The 21,255-nt window shown below is 40.3% G+C and overlaps 1 protein-coding gene across 1 annotated transcript in view; it reads left to right on the top strand.

Moving 5' to 3' along the window:
- alk (ALK receptor tyrosine kinase) overlaps window positions 1–21,255 on the top strand; it is a 1,475,036-nt gene that overhangs the window by 1,357,687 nt on the left and 96,094 nt on the right. The window contains 5 exon segments of the mRNA XM_034159972.1: window positions 6,651–6,837; window positions 7,922–8,012; window positions 11,335–11,399; window positions 11,493–11,622; window positions 16,186–16,283. Coding sequence (XP_034015863.1) covers window positions 6,651–6,837; window positions 7,922–8,012; window positions 11,335–11,399; window positions 11,493–11,622; window positions 16,186–16,283 — 571 coding nt within the window.

Genomic DNA, 21,255 nt, shown 5'->3' with positions numbered 1-21,255 from the left:
CATGTTTCTAAGTTTTGTGGGGCCAAGTACAATAACTTCAGATTTATCTGAGTTTAAAAGCAGGAAATTAGAGGTCATCCATGTCTTTATGTCTGTAAGACAATCCTGCAGTTTAGCTAATTGGTGTGTGTCCTCTGGCTTCATGGATAGATAAAGCTGGGTATCATCTGCGTAACAATGAAAATTTAAGCAATACCGTCTAATAATACTGCCTAAGGGAAGCATGTATAAAGTGAATAAAATTGGTCCTAGCACAGAACCTTGTGGAACTCCATAATTAACTTTAGTCTGTGAAGAAGATTCCCCATTTACATGAACAAATTGTAATCTATTAGACAAATATGATTCAAACCACCGCAGCGCAGTGCCTTTAATACCTATGGCATGCTCTAATCTCTGTAATAAAATTTTATGGTCAACAGTATCAAAAGCAGCACTGAGGTCTAACAGAACAAGCACAGAGATGAGTCCACTGTCCGAGGCCATAAGAAGATCATTTGTAACCTTCACTAATGCTGTTTCTGTACTATGATGAATTCTAAAACCTGACTGAAACTCTTCAAATAGACCATTCCTCTGCAGATGATCAGTTAGCTGTTTTACAACTACCCTTTCAAGAATTTTTGAGAAAAAAGGAAGGTTGGAGATTGGCCTATAATTAGCTAAGATAGCTGGGTCAAGTGATGGCTTTTTAAGTAATGGTTTAATTACTGCCACCTTAAAAGCCTGTGGTACATAGCCAACTAACAAAGATAGATTGATCATATTTAAGATCGAAGCATTAAATAATGGTAGGGCTTCCTTGAGCAGCCTGGTAGGAATGGGGTCTAATAAACATGTTGATGGTTTGGATGAAGTAACTAATGAAAATAACTCAGACAGAACAATCGGAGAGAAAGAGTCTAACCAAATACCGGCATCACTGAAAGCAGCCAAAGATAATGATACGTCTTTGGGATGGTTATGAGTAATTTTTTCTCTAATAGTTAAAATTTTGTTAGCAAAGAAAGTCATGAAGTCATTACTAGTTAAAGTTAATGGAATATTCAGCTCAATAGAGCTCTGACTCTTTGTCAGCCTGGCTACAGTGCTGAAAAGAAACCTGGGGTTGTTCTTATTTTCTTCAATTAGTGATGAGTAGAAAGATGTCCTAGCTTTACGGAGGGCTTTTTTTATAGAGCAACAGACTCTTTTTCCAGGCTAAGTGAAGATCTTCTAAATTAGTGAGACGCCATTTCCTCTCCAACTTACGGGTTATCTGCTTTAAGCTACGAGTTTGTGAGTTATACCACGGAGTCAGACACTTCTGATTTAAAGCTCTCTTTTTCAGAGGAGCTACAGCATCCAAAGTTGTCTTCAATGAGGATGTAAAACTATTGACGAGATACTCTATCTCACTTACAGAGTTTAGTTAGCTACTCTGCACTGTGTTGGTATATGGCATTAGAGAACATAAATAAGGAATCATATCCTTAAACCTAGTTACAGCGCTTTCTGAAAGACTTCTAGTGTAATGAAACTTATTCCCCACTGCTGGGTAGTCCATCAGAGTAAATGTAAATGTTATTAAGAAATGATCAGACAGAAGGGAGTTTTCAGGGAATACTGTTAAGTCTTCTATTTCCATACCATAAGTCAGAACAAGATCTAAGATATGATTAAAGTGGTGGGTGGACTCATTTACTTTTTGAGCAAAGCCATTAGAGTCTAATAATAGATTAAATGCAGTGTTGAGGCTGTCATTCTCAGCATCTGTGTGGATGTTAAAATCGCCCACTATAATTACCTTATCTGAGCTAAGCACTAAGTCAGACAAAAGGTCTGAAAATTCACAGAGAAACTCACAGTAACGACCAGGTGGACGATAGATAATAACAAATAAAACTGGTTTTTGGGACTTCCAATTTGGATGGACAAGACTAAGATACAAGCTTTCAAATGAATTAAAGCTCTGTCTGGGTTTTTGATTAATTAATAAGCTGGAATGGAAGATTGCTGCTAATCCTCCGCCCCGGCCCGTGCTACGAGCATTCTGACAGTTAGTGTGACTCGGGGGTGTTGACTCATTTAAACTAACATATTCATCCTGCTGTAACCAGGTTTCTGTTAGGCAGAATAAATCAATATGTTGATCAATTATTATATCATTTACCAACAGGGACTTAGAAGAGAGAGACCTAATGTTTAATAGACCACATTTAACTGTTTTAGTCTGTGGTGCAGTTGAAGGTGCTATATTATTTTTTCTTTTTGAATTTTTATGCTTAAATAGATTTTTGCTGGTTATTGGTGGTCTGGGAGCAGGCACCGTCTCTACGGGGATGGGGTAATGAGGGGATGGCAGGGGGAGAGAAGCTGCAGAGAGGTGTGTAAGACTACAACTCTGCTTCCTGGTCCCAACCCTGGATATTCCTGGAGTTTGGGATGGATGCCGTCTCTCCTAACAAGACCAGGTTTTCCCCAGAAGCTTTGCCAATTATCTATGAAGCCCACCTCATTTTTGGGACACCACTCAGACAGCCAGCTATTCAAGGAGAACATGCGGCTAAACATGTCACTCCCGGTCCGATTGGGGAGGGGCCCAGAGAAAACTACAGAGTCCGACATTGTTTTTGCAAAGTTACACACCGATTTAATGTTAATTTTAGTGACCTCTGATTGGCGTAACCGAGTGTCATTACTGCTGACATGAATTACAATCTTACCAAATTTACGCTTAGCCTTAGCCAGCAGTTTCAAATTTCCTTCAATGTCGCCTGCTCTGGCCCCCGGAAGACAATTGACTATGGTTGCTGGTGTCGCTAACTTCACATTTCTCAAAACAGAGTCGCCAATAACCAGAGTTTGATCCTCGGCGGGTGTGTCGTCGAGTGGGGAAAAACGGTTAGAGATGTGAACGGGTTGGCGGTGTACACGGGGCTTCTGTTTAGGGCTACGCTTCCTCCTCACAGTCACCCAGTCGGCCTGCTTTCCCGACTGCTCGGGATCTGCCAGGGGGGAACTAACGGCGGCTAAGCTACCTTGGTCCGCACCGACTACAGGGGCCTGGCTAGCTGTAGAATTTTCCACGGTGCGGAGCCGAGTGTCCAATTCGCCCAGCCTGGCCTCCAAAGCTACGAATAAGCTGCACTTATTACAAGTGCCGTTACTGCTAAAGGAGGCCGAGGAATAACTAAACATTTCACACCCAGAGCAGAAAAGTGCGGGAGAGACAGGAGAAGCCGCCATGCTAAATAGGCTAAGAGCTAGTAGCTACGCTAACCTAGCGGATTCCTAAAAACACGCAAAGTGAATAATGTGTAAATAATTTAGAGGTGATTCAGCAGAAGGAGTGCTTTAGTTAAGGCACGTAAAGATTACACTGGGAAACAAATCGTAATCTAGATAACTAGATCAATCTAACTGCGCAGATTAAACAGCTAACAGATACAGAAAAACACCGCAGTGCTCCGGAACAGGAAGTGATACAATACCGCAGTGAGAGCCAACCACCAGTAGAGCAAGGGTGGACTTAGAAAAAGAAAAAGACGTATCGTTATCTTTGGCTGCTTTCAGTGATGCCGGTATTTGGTTAGACTCTTTCTCTCCGATTGTTCTGTCTGAGTTATTTTCATTAGTTACTTCATCCAAACCATCAACATGTTTATTAGACCCCATTCCTACCAGGCTGCTCAAGGAAGCCCTACCATTATTTAATGCTTCGATCTTAAATATGATCAATCTATCTTTGTTAGTTGGCTACGTACCACAGGCTTTTAAGGTGGCAGTAATTAAACCATTACTTAAAAAGCCATCACTTGACCCAGCTATCTTAGCTAATTATAGGCCAATCTCCAACCTTCCTTTTCTCTCAAAAATTCTTGAAAGGGTAGTTGTAAAACAGCTAACTGATCATCTGCAGAGGAATGGTCTATTTGAAGAGTTTCAGTCAGGTTTTAGAATTCATCATAGTACAGAAACAGCATTAGTGAAGGTTACAAATGATCTTCTTATGGCCTCGGACAGTGGACTCATCTCTGTGCTTGTTCTGTTAGACCTCAGTGCTGCTTTTGATACTGTTGACCATAAAATTTTATTACAGAGATTAGAGCATGCCATAGGTATTAAAGGCACTGCGCTGCGGTGGTTTGAATCATATTTATCTAATAGATTACAATTTGTTCATGTAAATGGGGAATCTTCTTCACAGACTAAAGTTAATTATGGAGTTCCACAAGGTTCTGTGCTAGGACCAATTTTATTCACTTTATACATGCTTCCCTTAGGCAGTATTATTAGACGGTATTGCTTAAATTTTCATTGTTACGCAGATGATACCCAGCTTTATCTATCCATGAAGCCAGAGGACACACACCAATTAGCTAAACTGCAGGATTGTCTTACAGACATAAAGACATGGATGACCTCTAATTTCCTGCTTTTAAACTCAGATAAAACTGAAGTTATTGTACTTAGCCCCACAAATCTTAGTAACATGGTGTCTAACCAGATCCTTACTCTGGATGGCATTACCCTGACCTCTAGTAATACTGTGAGAAATCTTGGAGTCATTTTTGATCAGGATATGTCATTCAAAGCGCATATTAAACAAATATGTAGGACTGCTTTTTTGCATTTACGCAATATCTCTAAAATCAGAAAGGTCTTGTCTCAGAGTGATGCTGAAAAACTAATTCATGCATTTATTTCCTCTAGGCTGGACTATTGTAATTCATTATTATCAGGTTGTCCTAAAAGTTCCCTAAAAAGCCTTCAGTTAATTCAAAATGCTGCAGCTAGAGTACTGACGGGGACTAGAAGGAGAGAGCATATCTCACCCATATTGGCCTCTCTTCATTGGCTTCCTGTTAATTCTAGAATAGAATTTAAAATTCTTCTTCTTACTTATAAGGTTTTGAATAATCAGGTCCCATCTTATCTTAGGGACCTCATAGTACCATATCACCCCAATAGAGCGCTTCGCTCTCAGACTGCAGGCTTACTTGTAGTTCCTAGGGTTTGTAAGAGTAGAATGGGAGGCAGAGCCTTCAGCTTTCAGGCTCCTCTCCTGTGGAACCAGCTCCCAATTCAGATCAGGGAGACAGACACCCTCTCTACTTTTAAGATTAGGCTTAAAACTTTCCTTTTTGCTAAAGCTTATAGTTAGGGCTGGATCAGGTGACCCTGAACCATCCCTTAGTTATGCTGCTATAGACGTAGACTGCTGGGGGGGTTCCCATGATGCACTGTTTCTTTCTCTTTTTGCTCTGTATGCACCACTCTGCATTTAATCATTAGTGATCGATGTCTGCTCCCCTCCACAGCATGTCTTTTTCCTGGTTCTCTCCCTCAGCCCCAACCAGTCCCAGCAGAAGACTGCCCCTCCCTGAGCCTGGTTCTGCTGGAGGTTTCTTCCTGTTAAAAGGGAGTTTTTCCTTCCCACTGTCGCCATGTGCTTGCTCACAGGGGGTCGTTTTGACCGTTGGGGTTTTACATAATTATTGTATGGCCTTGCCTTAAAATATAAAGCGCCTTGGGGCAACTGTTTGTTGTGATTTGGCGCTATATAAAAAAATTGATTGATTGATTGATTGATATTCAAACTACTTATATTATATTTCAATATGTTTTTTACGAATAAAATATCTGAGTAAATTAGGTCATGCAGTGTAAGTAACTACACAGTGAGACATTTTTGTAGTTTTTTTTTTCTGTGCTCCACCAACATGGAGGTGAAAACAAACCAACAATCAAGATGTGTGTGTGGTGTTCACACTGAGCTTTAACTCGAGTGGTTTAACAAAAAATAATAATAATTAAAAAATCAACCATTCAGGAATCACAGCCATCTTCATAGTCCATAAATAACTGGAAAAACTAAATATAACAACTGTGTTTAATACAAATCATCACTTTTACAGCCAGTTTTCTTCAGACAAGTCAGCGTGAACATTTACACTTCACTGAATGTCTTCGACTTCTTTTATATCGTTCACTGACAAATACAAACAGAATGGTGCTCTGCGGTAAATCTGTCTGGAGTCAGTTCTCAAAAACTGAGTGACTGCAAGAAAAAGAAGATGAGTGAGGGAAGCCACCAAGACACCCAGACAACTGTGGAGGATTTGTAGGTTTCTGTGGCTGTGATTGGAGAAACTGTGAACCTCACTAGTTCCACAGCTTCACGGTGGAGTGGACCGGAGACGGCTCACACAAGGAGACGGATCACATCGAGGCTCGACTCTTCCATGTGCCTTCTGGCAAACTGTGGCTGAAATGTCACATTTTATTTTTAACAGTAAAAGGGCGGGTCTTTATAAGCTTTTGCTTCTGCCTACACCCTTTCGGCTGCACAAAACTGGTTTGCTTACGTGTTTTATGTTTTTGTTTTACGAGATTTTTTTGTTAAGTATGTGTGTGTGCTGAATAAATTCATTCATTCATTCATTCATTCATTCAAGAAAGCCCTTTATGCTGATGTTGCATGAAATGAGAATCATAAAATGAAAAGATTTTCAATGATAATAATAAAATAATGCTCCCCAGCTCAAACCTTGTATCCAGATCCACCTTTAAATTGTAACACGTTTATTCCAGGATGGACGTGTCATTTTTACCGCTGTTCATGAAACACACATGAATAACAGTGTTCTTTCATTCCATCTGTCCAGTGTACAGACGTAAGCACACGGAGCTGCAGTCCATCCAGCTGGAGCTGCAGAGTCCCGACTGCAAGCTCAGTAAACTGCGCGCCTCCACCATCATGACCGACTACAACCCCAACTACTCCTTCGCCGGCAAGACGGCCTCCGTTAGCGACCTGAAGGAAGTGCCGCGACGCAACATCTCCCTCACCAGGCAAGTGCTGGAAAAGGTTCGAGTGACGGCCAGCAGCCCTGAGCACAAGGCCAAAAACAGATATTCTTATTACTTACCCATCCAAAAAGCACATTGGTACACAGAAAACATTTCCTTTACACAGGAAGACACCTGCAGCAGGTCAGACTCGGTGAGGGTGGCCATCTGCTTTAAAGACCTTATCTTTGATATGAGACTTAAGTTGTGAGTTGGCTCTTTTTAGACAGCTGATGCTATTCTAGCTGGAAGGTCTCCTCATTCAAGCTTCATTTTAGTTACCAAAAGTCACTGTTGGATTACCACAAAGTCAAAGAAATAACAGGAAAGTCACCAAACACAGCTTTTCTGTGGAGATGGTGAGCAACAATCTCAGACTTTATTGTAGCTCTCGAGTCTCATGGAGAACAGGTCAAAGAATGAAGCTGGGCTGCCGATATGTAGACCTGGGTTTGATTCCCACTCATGCTACTTGTCTGTGTCCTCGGACTGCATTGTCTCAGGCCACCCAGCTGTAAATGGGTACCAGCCTAGCTCAGGACGTACCCTCTGATGGAGTGGCGTCCTGTCCAGGGAGAGTCGTATTGTAAATTCATCACAGACTGCATTTCTGAAGCACCTTTCTGTTTTGTACAGAGCTTCAAAGTGCTTTACAATGATGCCTCACATTCACCCATATTTTAATGCATCTTGTTGTTCATCATTGCTGAAATATGAGCATCATGATCTCACAAATGTGCTGACCAGATGGATTTACCAGCTGGACTATTTATCAGCATCTCTAGTATGTTGCCATTAAAAAAAAAAAAACATGTTTTTTTTTTTCCTCTGATTCTAATTCATTTACCAAATAAATTGATTTCATGTGAGCGCCTTATGGATATTTTCAAAACATACCAGAGGAAATCTGTTTTCTGTGGACTCTCTGGAGATAAATCTTCTTACTGTCTTAATCTGAAGTCAACACAAGGACGTTCAGCTCAAACTTTGTTGTTGTTCATGCAAGTCACACAATGGAAGCATCTCAGATTAACGCCTGAAATAAAATAAAAAAAAATGTAAACAATGAATGTGTTTGTGTGTGCAGAGGTTTGGGCCACGGTGCATTCGGTGAAGTGTATGAAGGGCTGGCGGTGGGGATACCCGGTGAACAGAGTCCACTGCAGGTCGCAGTCAAGGTGCATCTCACCCAGACGGCACATATTCAGTGTCAGTGGTCAACCAGGACTCATGTATCATGAGTCAACCATGAAGTCAAACCCCAACTTCCAGTCCTGAAAAATGAAGCCAATGTGGAAGTGCCAAAGCATGCAGTTCCTTGAATGACCACTTGAGGCTGGCTCCAAAACCAAGTTGCCTACCAAAGATCCCCCCATGTTAAAATCTGGTCAAGCTTTCTGCATAAATAGCGCCTTGGGGCAACTGTTTGTTGTGATTTGGCGCTATATAAAAAAATTGATTGATTGATTGATTGATAAATACACATTATCCATTCTTAATCCTCAGATGGCAAACCAGTGGTGAATCCAGACGCCCCCCCCCCCCCCCCCCCCACTACACCCCTAGGTTAAAGGTCCACTTTTGATAACATTTTTTCACACTACTACTACTTATAATTATAATAATAATAATTTCAACTAAAATGTTTATAAGGAATTTAAATGTTAGAAAAATGTTCTCAGCAGCTGCTGAAAGTAACTAATAAATTAACTAGTAATCTATCTTAGTTACTTTTAAAACTGAGTAATCAGTAAAGTAACAAAGTTACATTTTCAAGGAGTAATCAGTCATTGACCTGCCACAGTTATTTTCTGGCCGTGTCACAGACTGGCATCCAGTCCAGGGTGTAACCCCGCCTCTTGCCCTGTGACTGCTGGGATACGCTCCAGCTCCCCCGTCACCCTGGATTGGAGAAAGTGGGTAGAAAAAGCAGTAATGAATATACTCACATATTCTGTCTTCTCTGAGGCCTTTGCCGGCTCACCAAACAGTGGGGTCCTTGGGTCCATGTGATGGACTCTTAGTCTTCTGGAATGGTGCAGACTTTTTCCTGTTCCACAGCTTGAAGAAAGTATCATCTAAAAATTGGCAGTCGGTTTGGAAGTTGGTTTTGTGTCCATCTTCAACCTGAACATGTCCAACCAGCTCGTCCTTAATAACAGCAGCGAAAAAAAAGAACCAACTTAATTGAATTGTGTCAATTGGTAACACCTGAATGAATTAGGCTTTTTGAAATTAAGTTAATAAGTTAGATTAACATGTGCTAATATTATTAATAAATAAATGCATTTTTAATAGATATTAGTATTATTCATATTATTATTATTACTGTTTTAGCGACCGACCCTTCAAGCCATGGTTTTTTTGTTGTTTTTTGTTGTTGTTGTTTGTTTTGTTTGTTTTTTTTCTAACCGGACCTGGCTCAAGTCCCAGAAAAATCCATAAACCAAAAAATAAAATTCCTCTGGCCTCAGATATTTTCTGGCTCAGTCTTGACCTTTCACCATGTGAGTGTTGTCCAGTGAGTCGTCCTTTTCTTGGCCATGTCTCTGAGCACTGAACACCTTGGACCTCTGGACTCTCCAGATAGTCTGCAACTCTGGAACATGGTGGAACTGCAGGATAATGATGAGAATGGTCACATTTAGTTCAAGTCTTTTGCAGTAAGTTGCATCTTTTCTTTTCCACACTTTTCTTGTGACCCTGTTATTTGCAGCAAAGTGTTTGATTGTTCGATGATCCCACCTCAATACTTTGTTTTAAGCGTGCTGCATCCCTCTGAAAGGCATGTTTCACTTTTTACAGTCTTTTAAATCTCTCTCTTTTTTCTTTTTTCTTTTTTTTTTGCCCATTTTTCCTGAGATAAAGAAGTTTCCTAATGATTATGCCCGTCTTGGAAAAGGTTTTTAATCACTTTAGGCCACGCCCTCCTTCATTACACAAATACATATCACCTGATAGTGCTTAAACCTAATAAGTATTCAGGTTTGAAGTTGGAAAATATGCATAGAAATGGTGATAAGGTCAGAATACTTACTTGCCTCATAACTGTGCTCACAGTGTAGTACTGTGAATATTGCAATACCATTATCTCAAAATTTAGATATTGTGGACTAGTCAACTTCACCTCTCAGCAGCTCAAATTCCTGTGTGCGTGTGCACACTCCTGCACCTCAGTGTGTCCCAATATGACACAATGAAAAAACACACACCACGACTAACCCATGCTGAAGGTTTTCAGATTTATTCTCACTAAAATGTGCAGTGATATCTTAAATCTGAGCACAGCATTATGAAAGTTATTACTGAACTTTCTTTTTTAATGTACCGTGTTGCAGACAGGAAGACTCAGTGCACAGTTAGTAATGTTCACATTTGCACAGCCCAGTTTTTCTAATTCACAATGACCTGATTGCAGTGGAAGACAAAAACTGAAGCTTGAATCTGTTTTATTAAAACAGACATTCGCCCACATTGATGGGAACAGAAGTAAGTGACGTCAAATCAGCAGCACCTCAGTGGAAATTTAACCTTCCTGCGCAACATAAAAAAAACAATTATCCAGGTTTATTGGTGTTTGTTTGGACGTCAAAAATGATCAATTCCAAAAGCAACGTTTTGTATGTCTGTTTCATATCCTACAGAGACGTCTGTCAGCTGCTCTGATTACTGGATGCTGGTTGGATGATGGGAAATTATGAACAGCTGTGGTACTGATCACATACAGTCTGTCTGCTGCAACAATTTTCCTGTAAAAATAAAATAAAATAAAATAGTAAAGCAGAGCAAGAATTAAAGAAGAGGTAGAATGTGTGGCTGGAGATGATGCCAGAACATTTTGTCTGTACTACAAATTAATGATGACTAACTTGAAACAATGTTTCAAAATGTCCAAAACGTTTGAATAACCCCTATTTTGAACATTGTTCCAGACTCCACATGAAAAGGACAACATTATAACACAGGTCAAAATATGCAACAGAATAGGAAAATAAACCGAAGTGTTGGTAAGTGTGGCTGAGGAGAAAAGTTTTCATCACTACTGCAAATTAGTGACAGCTACCTTGAAGCATGTGAAACACTTCTGTTTTGAACACTACATGAAAGGTCATTCATGAACAATAAAAATACAAAAGTTCACGTCATATTTGAGTCTATATGTGATCGCAGATGACTCAACCTGCATCAGATCACCTCTGACACCACAGTGCATCCTGCTATCTATATCACAGTACATATTCTAGAGTGAGTACTAAGTTGAACCAAATGGTTCTCATCGGAGCACCAGACAGAAAAAAAGAAAACACCTTCACCTGTCAAAAAGAACTTCTAAACTAATTACACACAATTTTTAGTGAAGTACAGGATGTATAAATCTCCAGAAATCTCTTTTTGTGGACAGTACATCAGTTCTTCACGACTATATATTCAGTACTACTTTAAAACATGTGTATTTCCACTGCATGATTTCATAATTTGTATGTTTTGATCTGTAAATAGACGCTTCCTGAGGTGTGTTCTGAACAGGATGAACTGGACTTCCTGATGGAAGCTCTAATCATCAGGTAAGAGGTGGTGACACCGCGCTGCACCGTCACCATGTGCAATGACAAAAACACAAGTTAAACCGGCACCTGCTGTGTGTCTGTGTGGTACAGCAAGTTCAGCCATCAGAACATCGTGCGCTGTGTCGGAGTCAGTCTGCAGGCCATGCCCAGGTTCATCCTGCTGGAGCTGATGGCTGGAGGAGACCTCAAGTCTTTCCTGAGAGAGACTCGACCCCGACTGGTGAGTCACGCTGCATATTCTGCATGATTTTACACACACACACACACACACACACACACACAAACTTTCCTCAGAAATTAAAGATGCTGCAAAATAATAATAATCAATTTACAGTAGCATCAAATCATTACTTATTGATTGTTGTTGAATTAGGCACTGGGCTGTAAACCTATAAACATCCTCTCACTTTCTTTAATATGCTGCTTTCTTTACCAGAATGAGCAAAAATGATCTGTTTTATGAAAATGTGTAGTTGTGAATGTCGCATTTGGTCATTTTTAAGATACTAATGAAGAAAAGTACAAATGTAGAGAAACAGGAGTGTCGTTAGGACTTCTGCAGAATGCTGTACTTTTCCTTGGGAATAAACAGGTGAAACGGAGCAGTGCAGTGTCGTAGATCACTTTCTGAAATGACTTCTGTTCATGAACAAGGACAAAATGGTGCGTGAGATGAACAAATGGATTTGGTCGGTGTCAGCATTCTTCTCGGCGTTGCTGCGTATAGAGTGTATCGGTAAAGCAGGAGTCGGGCCTGAAGGTCAGGTTCTCAATTTACCAGACGATTTACGATCCAACCTTCAACTCTGCTCACAAACTCTGGGTGGTGACCGGAAGAATTAGTTGGTGGATACAGCTGGCTGAAATGAGATTTCTTCTAAGTCATTTGACGTCCCTCGGACACGTCCAGCTCAGTGTGGACCTCTGGGTAAACCCAGCATGATGGAGCAATTATGTGCAGCATCCCATCTGGTCCAGGAACCCCTGAGGATCCCCGGGAAGGAGCTCCCCGGTGTGACCGAGGAGCAGAACATCTGTCCATCCAAACAAAGGCTGTGGTCACAAGAAATGTATTAAAAGCAGGAATTCAGCTCTAATATGAAGCGGGTTAGTACTGAAAAGTTCAATTATTTAGTACAATAAATAACTTTAACAACGTAAATGGAGCTGATGTACACATTAACAGTCGGCACACGTGTTTGTGAGCGATGCTAGCTGGCTTGGTGAGCCTCTGAAGTTACGCAGCAGTGCTAGCTTCCATGCTAGTTAACCACCTTCGCGATTAGTCACTGATGGCCTCATTGTTAGTGAAATAATTGTGAAATATGAATACTTGATGACTTTGACCGAATCTGCTAAAATACAGTGATCGAGATAAATTACCTTGAAATTGGCCCCCAAACACGCTGTGTGACACTCACGTTGCCTGATAAGTGATGGAAAATGTAAAGCTGATCAATAAATGGAGTATTTTAATGTGCACTTGACTGTCGGTCCTGCAGCAGCTCAACAGATTGACTTATTCCACTGCACTCAACCAAACTGGATGTCATCGATATCATTTAATTCCAAATGTATGATCTAACTAGAAGGAGAGAGCATATCTCACCCATATTGGCCTCTCTTCATTGGCTTCCTGTTAATTCTAGAATAGAATTTAAAATTCTTCTTCTTACTTATAAGGTTTTGAATAATCAGGTCCCATCTTATCTTAGGGACCTCATAGTACCATATCACCCCAATAGAGCGCTTCGCTCTCAGACTGCAGGCTTACTTGTAGTTCCTAGGGTTTGTAAGAGTAGAATGGGAGGCAGAGCCTTCAGCTTTCAGGCTCCTCTCCTGTGGAACCAGCTCCCAATTCAGATCAGGGAGACAGACACCCTCTCTACTTTTAAGATTAGGCTTAAAACTTTCCTTTTTGCTAAAGCTTATAGTTAGGGCTGGATCAGGTGACCCTGAACCATCCCTTAGTTATGCTGCTATAGACGTAGACTGCTGGGGGGTTCCCATGATGCACTGTTTCTTTCTCTTTTTGCTCTGTATGCACCACTCTGCATTTAATCATTAGTGATTGATCTCTGCTCCCCTCCACAGCATGTCTTTTTCCTGGTTCTCTCCCTCAGCCCCAACCAGTCCCAGCAGAAGACTGCCCCTCCCTGAGCCTGGTTCTGCTGGAGGTTTCTTCCTGTTAAAAGGGAGTTTTTCCTTCCCACTGTAGCCAAGTGCTTGCTCACAGGGGGTCGTTTTGACCGTTGGGGTTTTACATAATTATTGTATGGCTTTGCCTTACAATATAAAGCGCCTTGGGGCAACTGTTTGTTGTGATTTGGCGCTATATAAAAAAAAATTGATTGAAATGTATGTGGAAAAAAAACAGCAACCGCATGCTGTTACATTATTCACCAGGAGCTTTCACTTGACAGCCAGGTGCAGTGGTGGATCTAGAGAGGTTTTCACACATCACCCCCCCCCCCCCCCCCACACACACACACACACACACACACACACACACACTACTCTTCCTTGAGCCACTGATCAAAGGTGTGATAAAATATGGGAAAGGTCTTGTATAAACAATGGCTGATTGATGAACATTGCTATGTCCAGAATTAGGTTTCCAGGACTTAAAATCAAATCATTAAAAACGATGACTATAAGATTTTGAATGTTTAAAATAAAAAATGTGCATAAAAAATGATAATGGTAATATATTAATTGTTTAAAACCAAAAACATGCATTAAAAATGATGACTATAAGATTTTGAGTGTTTAAAATAAAAAAAAAGTGCATTAAAAACAATGACTATAAGACTTCCACTGTTTAACACTAAAAATGTGCATTAAAAATGATAATCATAAGATGTTGTTTAAAACCAAAAATCTGTATTAAAAATGATAACAGTAAGATTTTCAGTGTTTAAAATCAAAAATGTGCATCAAAACAGTAACTATAAGTTTTTAATTGTTTAAAACCAAAAATGTGTATTAAAACCGATAACAGTAAGATTTTCAGTGTTTTAAATAAAAAATGTACATTAAAAATGATAATGGTAAGATATTAATTGTTTAAAAGCAAAAACGTGCATTAAAATGACTATAAGATTTTGAGTGTTTAAAATTTTTTTTAAAATGTGCATTAAAAACAATGACTATATAAGACTTCCACTGTTGAACACTAAAAATGTGCATTAAAAATGATAATCATAAGATGTCGTTTGAAACCAAAAATCTGTATTAAAAATGATAACAGTAAGATTTTCAGTGTTTAAAATCAAAAATGTGCATCCAAACAATGACTATAACTTTTTAATTGTTTAAAACCAAAAATGTGTATTAAAACCGATAACGGTAAGATTTTCAGTGTTTAAAATAAAAAATGTGCATCAAAAATGATAATGGTAAGATATTAATTGTTTAAAAGCAAAAACATGCATTAAAATGACTATAAGATTTTGAGTGTTTAAAATTTTAAAAAAATGTGCATTAAAAACAATGACTATAAGACTTCCACTGTTTAACACTAAAAATGTGCATTAAAAATGATAATCATAAGATGTTGTTTAAAACCAAAAATCTGTATTAAAAATGATAACAGTAAGATTTTCAGTGTTTAAAATCAAAAATGTGCATCAAAACAGTAACTATAAGTTTTTAATTGTTTAAAACCAAAAATGTGTATTAAAAACAATGACTACAAGATTTTGAGTAGCAGCCGATCTGCTCTGTGTCAGTCTGATCCCATCAGATCTCAGAAGCTAAGCACAGCAGGATCTGGTTAGTACTTGGATGGGAGACCTCTTTGGAACACCAGCAGCTGTGTGTGTTTCTCCAGGTAACACTGGAGTTGCGTCAGGAAGGGCATCCGGCGTAAAACTTGTGCCAATTACCAATGCAGATCTGGTTGTATCCGCTGTGGCAACCCCGAACAAAACTGGGATCAGCCAAATGAACAACAACTACAAGATTGTGAGTGTTTAAAACCAAAAATTTGCATTAATAATGATGACTCGAGAGTCTGTATTTATTGTCCCAGAATGCAGGAAGAAGGCTATAGAGTTTTTTAATTTTCTGGGGAGGAAGGGGGGGTCATGCCAACCCAGAACCATAGATCACAACCACATCTTTGGAATCCAGAAAGAATTGTTACAGTTAGTGACCATCAGACACGCGTACACGCTGCTGTTAGCTGTCGTACAATCTGAGTATATTTATTGGGTGGTGATGTCGCCACTGTCAGAACAGTCAAGACAACTTTAAGTTAAAAACAAAATCAGATCTGGATAAAATAAACAAAAATATCTTCCATCCATTTTCCATACTTGCTTACTCCAATGAAGGGTTGCGTGGGTCTGGAGCCTATGCCAGCAGTCACAGGGTGTGAGGCGGGTTACACCCCGGACAGGATGCCAGTCTGTCACAGGGTCACATACAGACAAACAAATGCATTCACACCTACAGACAATTTAAAGTTTCCAGTCCATCTAACCTGCATGTCTGTGGAGGGAACCCACACAAACACCGGGAGAACACGCAAACTCCACACACAGGTGGGAATCAAGCCCATGCCCTTCTTGCAGTGAGGCAACAGTGCAAACCACTAAGTCAAGTTTTCAAGACTGACTTTGCTGCCCCACAAATATCTTATTATCCACATTCAGATCATGTAAACGTGAACATATGGAACCATTTGACTTGTGTAGCCTCTAATGTACTGAGTGAGGTCACACTGAGCCTCTCTCTAGTCTCTCAGCGAGTCCCATTCTGTGTCTCTGTGTGCGTTCAGGAGCAGCCGTCCAGTCTGAGCATGGTGGACCTTCTGAACGTGGCCAGAGACATCGCTAAAGGCTGCCAGTACCTGGAGGAAAACCAGTTCATCCACAGGTAATTTATCCAGCAGTACAAACGCAGTGTGTGATTATGAAAGGATGAACGAGTGATTTAGTTAGAGAGGGAAGGAAACAAGCGGAAACATTGTCCATAAGGACGTCCAACAGTGTCAGAGACAATATACAAAGTCAACAGAGACAGACGGGCTGATTCTACTTTACTGACTTTTACTTGCTCAGAATTATGAGCTGATTGTGTTTGTCCAAGTTAAACATATGGGCTCTGCATGGCTTTTGCTTTTCATGAGATGGCAGAAAGGCCGAGTGATGACTCGAGCGCGGGAGCAGCCAGATGGGTTTGCCGGCTGGCCTCTTTATGGTCCGTCTCAAAGGCACAAGTCACAGCCTCCGTGTACTTATTCACGCTGCTCGGCAAACCAATGTGACTAAAGAAGTTTTAAAAGCCTGTTTCCTTTGAACTCCGTGTTCTGAAGTCTCCCTTGTGGACACAAGTGAGGAAACTTGTATGAGTCAGAAGGGAAAAGGTCAACATTTCTCCAGTAATCACATAAAGGCAGTAAAGTGCTCAGTTCGCCATCATCTGCCTTTGAATTCACGTGAAACGCTGGATGACGGTAAAATCACATCACTCTACTGCTCCAGCCCTGATTATAAACACCCCCCCCCCCCCCCACACACACACACACACACACACACACAGACACACACACTTTTTCAAGACATATTTTCAGAAAAAAATCTCTTTTTTTTTATGAAGAAAATGCTTTGATTTGAAATCAGTGCTCATAAAAGCACATTAACACATGTGTCTTTCAGTCTTTGTTTTGGATTGCAATAAGCTTTTCTGACTTAGTATTTTTAACATGATCCTTTTGGGCTCACCATCTTCTAACATTACACTCTGTCATGCTGCATTTCTTGGCTGCTTGGGAGTTGTTTGATGACTCTGCCATTTATCAACATAAGCTTAAAGTTTGCATCATTATACATACGTATATATATAAACACACACATATTTTCTACACCCGCTTCCTCCAATCAAAGGTCATTGGGGGGTGGGGGGTTGCTGGTGCCTTTTCCAGGAGTCATAGGCAGTTACAATCTGGACAAGCCACCAGTCTAGCACAGGACCACATATACAACTAGAGCACTGCACACATAGTGCTCAAACCTCCGCCAACACTAGTTTCCAATTCCACATAATTTTACCTTGGAAAAAATTTTCATGGTCAAAGTCCTGTTAGAAGTGAGTTTTCATAAACTAAATTAGATCTGATCAAATGTCAGGAGGATGTATTTCATTCATGTACTTGAACCAAAGTTTTTTGTGGTGTTGTCAGGGTTTTTTTTTTCCAACTTTTTTGGTTTCTGAATTTTTTTTTTTCTTTTTTTTTTCAGAAAAAGTTTACAGAACATTGGTTTTCTCTGTTGTGCACAATTTGTTGTTGGTTTTTGGCACTTGGTTTCCGACTGATAACTGGAAGACAAACAGGCATAAAATTGGAACCTCCATCCTGTTTTGGTGGTGTCGGTAAATCCAGAACAGAAATATGAGAGTGATTAAGGCACTTTTGATTGATATAATGCAAAATATACATAAAATGGGGTTTTCAATGTTTAATTTAAATGGCCACAAAATCTGTAATCTGGCTTAGATCCAGATTGAACTTTGTCATCTGATAAAGGAAACCATCCAACATAACGCTCTCAAATATGAAAGAGATTTGAAGTTTTTTGACAGTTATGGATTTTTGAAAATTTGCTCACTGTTAAAAATAGGGTTTTTTTCTTTTTCAATTTTCCAAGATTTTTCCTGACTTGGAAAAACCCCTATTTTTTAAGGTAAAATTTTTTTCCTGACTTTTACCTTTGACCTGTGACCTTGAAAATTGAATCATTTCTTGCCTATCAGGATATGAATCTTAAATTTCCTAACATTATATGAAAAACTGTGTGATCCAGACTGCTCACAAACAAACAAACAAACAGACAGACAGACAGAAAAACAAACAGGCAGACAGAAAAACAGGCAGACAGAAAAACAAACAGACAGGCAGAAAAACAGACAGACAAGCAGGCAGACAGAAAAACAGACAGACAATCAGGCAGACAGAAAAACAAACAGGCAGGCAGACAGACAGACAGAAAAACAAACAGGCAGACAGAAAAACAAACAAACAGACAGACAGACAGAAAAACAAACAGGCAGACAGAAAAACAAACAGACAAGCAGGCAGACAGAAAAACAAACAGGCAGAAAAACAAACAGACAGGCAGAAAAACAGACAGGCAGGCAGGCAGACAGAAAAACAAACAGACAAGCAGGCAGACAGAAAAACAAACAGGCAGAAAAACAAACAGACAGGCAGAAAAACAGACAGGCAGGCAGGCAGACAGGCAGGCAGACAGAAAAACAAACAGACAGGCAGAAAAATAAACAGACAGGCAGACAGAAAAACAAACAGGCAGACAGAAAACAAACAGGCAGGCAGGCAGACAGAAAAACAAACAGACAGGCAGAAAAATAAACAGACAGGCAGACAGAAAAACAAACAGACAGGCAGACAGACAGAAAAACAAACAGGCAGGCAGGCAGACAGAAAAACAAACAGACAGGCAGAAAAATAAACAGACAGGCAGACAGAAAAACAAACAGGCAGACAGAAAAACAAACAGGCAGGCAGACAGAAAAACAAACAGACAGGCAGAAAAATAAACAGACAGGCAGACAGAAAAACAAACAGGCAGACAGAAAAACAAACAGACAGGCAGACAGAAAAACAAACAAACAGGCAGACAGAAAAACAAACAGACAGGCAGACAGACAGAAAAACAAACAGGCAGGCAGGCAGACAGAAAAACAAACAGACAGGCAGAAAAATAAACAGACAGGCAGACAGAAAAACAAACAGGCAGACAGAAAAACAAACAGACAGGCAGAAAAATAAACAGACAGGCAGACAGAAAAACAAACAGGCAGACAGAAAAACAAACAGACAAGCAGACAGACAGAAAAACAAACAGACAAGCAGGCAGACAGAAACACAAACAGACAGGCAGGCAGACAGAAAAACAAACATGCAGGCAGGCAGACAGAAAAACAAACAGACAAGCAGGCAGAAAAACAAACAGACAGGCAGAAAAACAAACAGGCAGACAGAAAAACAAACATGCAGGCAGGCAGACAGAAAAACAAACAGACAAGCAGGCAGAAAAACAAACAGACAGGCAGAAAAACAGACAGACAGGCAGACAGAAAAACAAACAGACAGGCAGACAGACAGAAAAACAAACAGACAAGCAGGCAGAAAAACAAACAGACAGGCAGAAAAACAAACAGACAGGCAGACAGAAAAACAAACAGACAAGTAGGCAGACAGAAAAACAAACAGACAGGAAGAAAAACAAACAGGCAGGCAGAAAAACAAACAGACAGGCAGACAGAAAAACAAACAGGCAAGCAGGCAGACAGAAAAACAAACAGACAGGAAGAAAAACAAACAGGCAGGCAGAAAAACAGACAGACAGGCAGAAAAACAGACAGACAGGCAGAAAAACAAACAGGCAGACAGAAAAACAAACAGGCACACAGAAAAACAAACAGGCAGGCAGGCAGACAGAAAAACAAACAGACAAGCAGGCAGACAGAAAAACAAACAGACAGGCAGAAAAACAAACAGACAGACAGAAAAACAAACAGGCAGGCAGGCAGACAGAAAAACAAACAGACAAGCAGGCAGAAAAACAAACAGACAGGCAGAAAAACAGACAGACAGGCAGACAGAAAAACAAACAGACAGGCAGACAGACAGAAAAACAAACAGACAAGCAGGCAGAAAAACAAACAGACAGGCAGAAAAACAAACAGACAGGCAGACAGAAAAACAAACAGACAAGTAGGCAGAAAAACAAACAGACAGGCAGACAGAAAACAAACAGAGGCAGCACAGAAAAACTAACGACAGGCAGACAGACAGACAAAAAACAAACAGGCAGACAGAAAAAAAAACAAACAGGCAAGCAGGCAGACAGAAAAACAAACAGACAGGAAGAAAAACAAACAGGCAGGCAAGAAAAACAGACGACAGGCAGAAAAAACAAACAGGCAGACAGAAAAACAAACAGGCACAAGAACAAAAAACAGGCAGACAGAAAAAACCAACGACAAGCAGGCAGAACAGAAAAACAAAAGACAGGCAGAAAAACAAACAGACAGACAGAAAAACAAACAGGCAGACAGAAAAACAAACAGGCAGGCAGGCAGACAGAAAAACAAACAGACAAGCAGGCAGACAGAAAAACAAACAGACAGGCAGACAGAAAAACAAACAGGCAGACAGAAAAACAGACAGACAGGCAGAAAAACAAACAGGCAGACAGAAAAACAAACAGGCAGGCAGGCAGACAGAAAAACAAACAGACAAGCAGGCAGACAGAAAAACAAACAGACAGGCAGAAAAACAAACAGACAGACAGAAAAACAAACAGGCAGACAGAAAAACAAACAGGCAGGCAGGCAGACAGAAAAACAAACAGACAAGCAGGCAGACAGAAAAACAAACAGACAGGCAGACAGAAAAACAAACAGGCAGACAGAAAAACAGGCAGGCAGGCAGACAGAAAAACAAACAGACAAGCAGGCAGACAGAAAAACAAACAGACAAGCAGACAGACAGAAAAACAAACAGACAAGCAGGCAGACAGAAAAACAGACAGACAAGCAGACAGACAGAAAAACAAACAGGCAGGCAGGCAGACAGAAAAAAACAGACAAGCAGACAGACAGAAAAACAAACAGGCAGGCAGGCAGACAGAAAAACAACAGACAAGCAGACAGACAGAAAAACAAGCAGGCAGACAGAAAAACAAACAGACAGGCAGGCAGACAGACAGACAGACAGAAAAACAAACAGACAGGCAGGTAGACAGAAAAACAAACAGACAAGCAGACAGACAGAAAAACAGACAAGCAGCAGACAGAAAAAACAAACAGACAGGCAGGCAGA

This window comes from Thalassophryne amazonica, chromosome 19, assembly GCF_902500255.1.
Source record: "Thalassophryne amazonica chromosome 19, fThaAma1.1, whole genome shotgun sequence".
NCBI classification, from domain to species: domain Eukaryota; kingdom Metazoa; phylum Chordata; class Actinopteri; order Batrachoidiformes; family Batrachoididae; genus Thalassophryne; species Thalassophryne amazonica.
The sequence above is the reverse complement of the archived record's forward strand: the minus strand, read 5'-3'. Positions and strand labels throughout refer to the sequence as shown.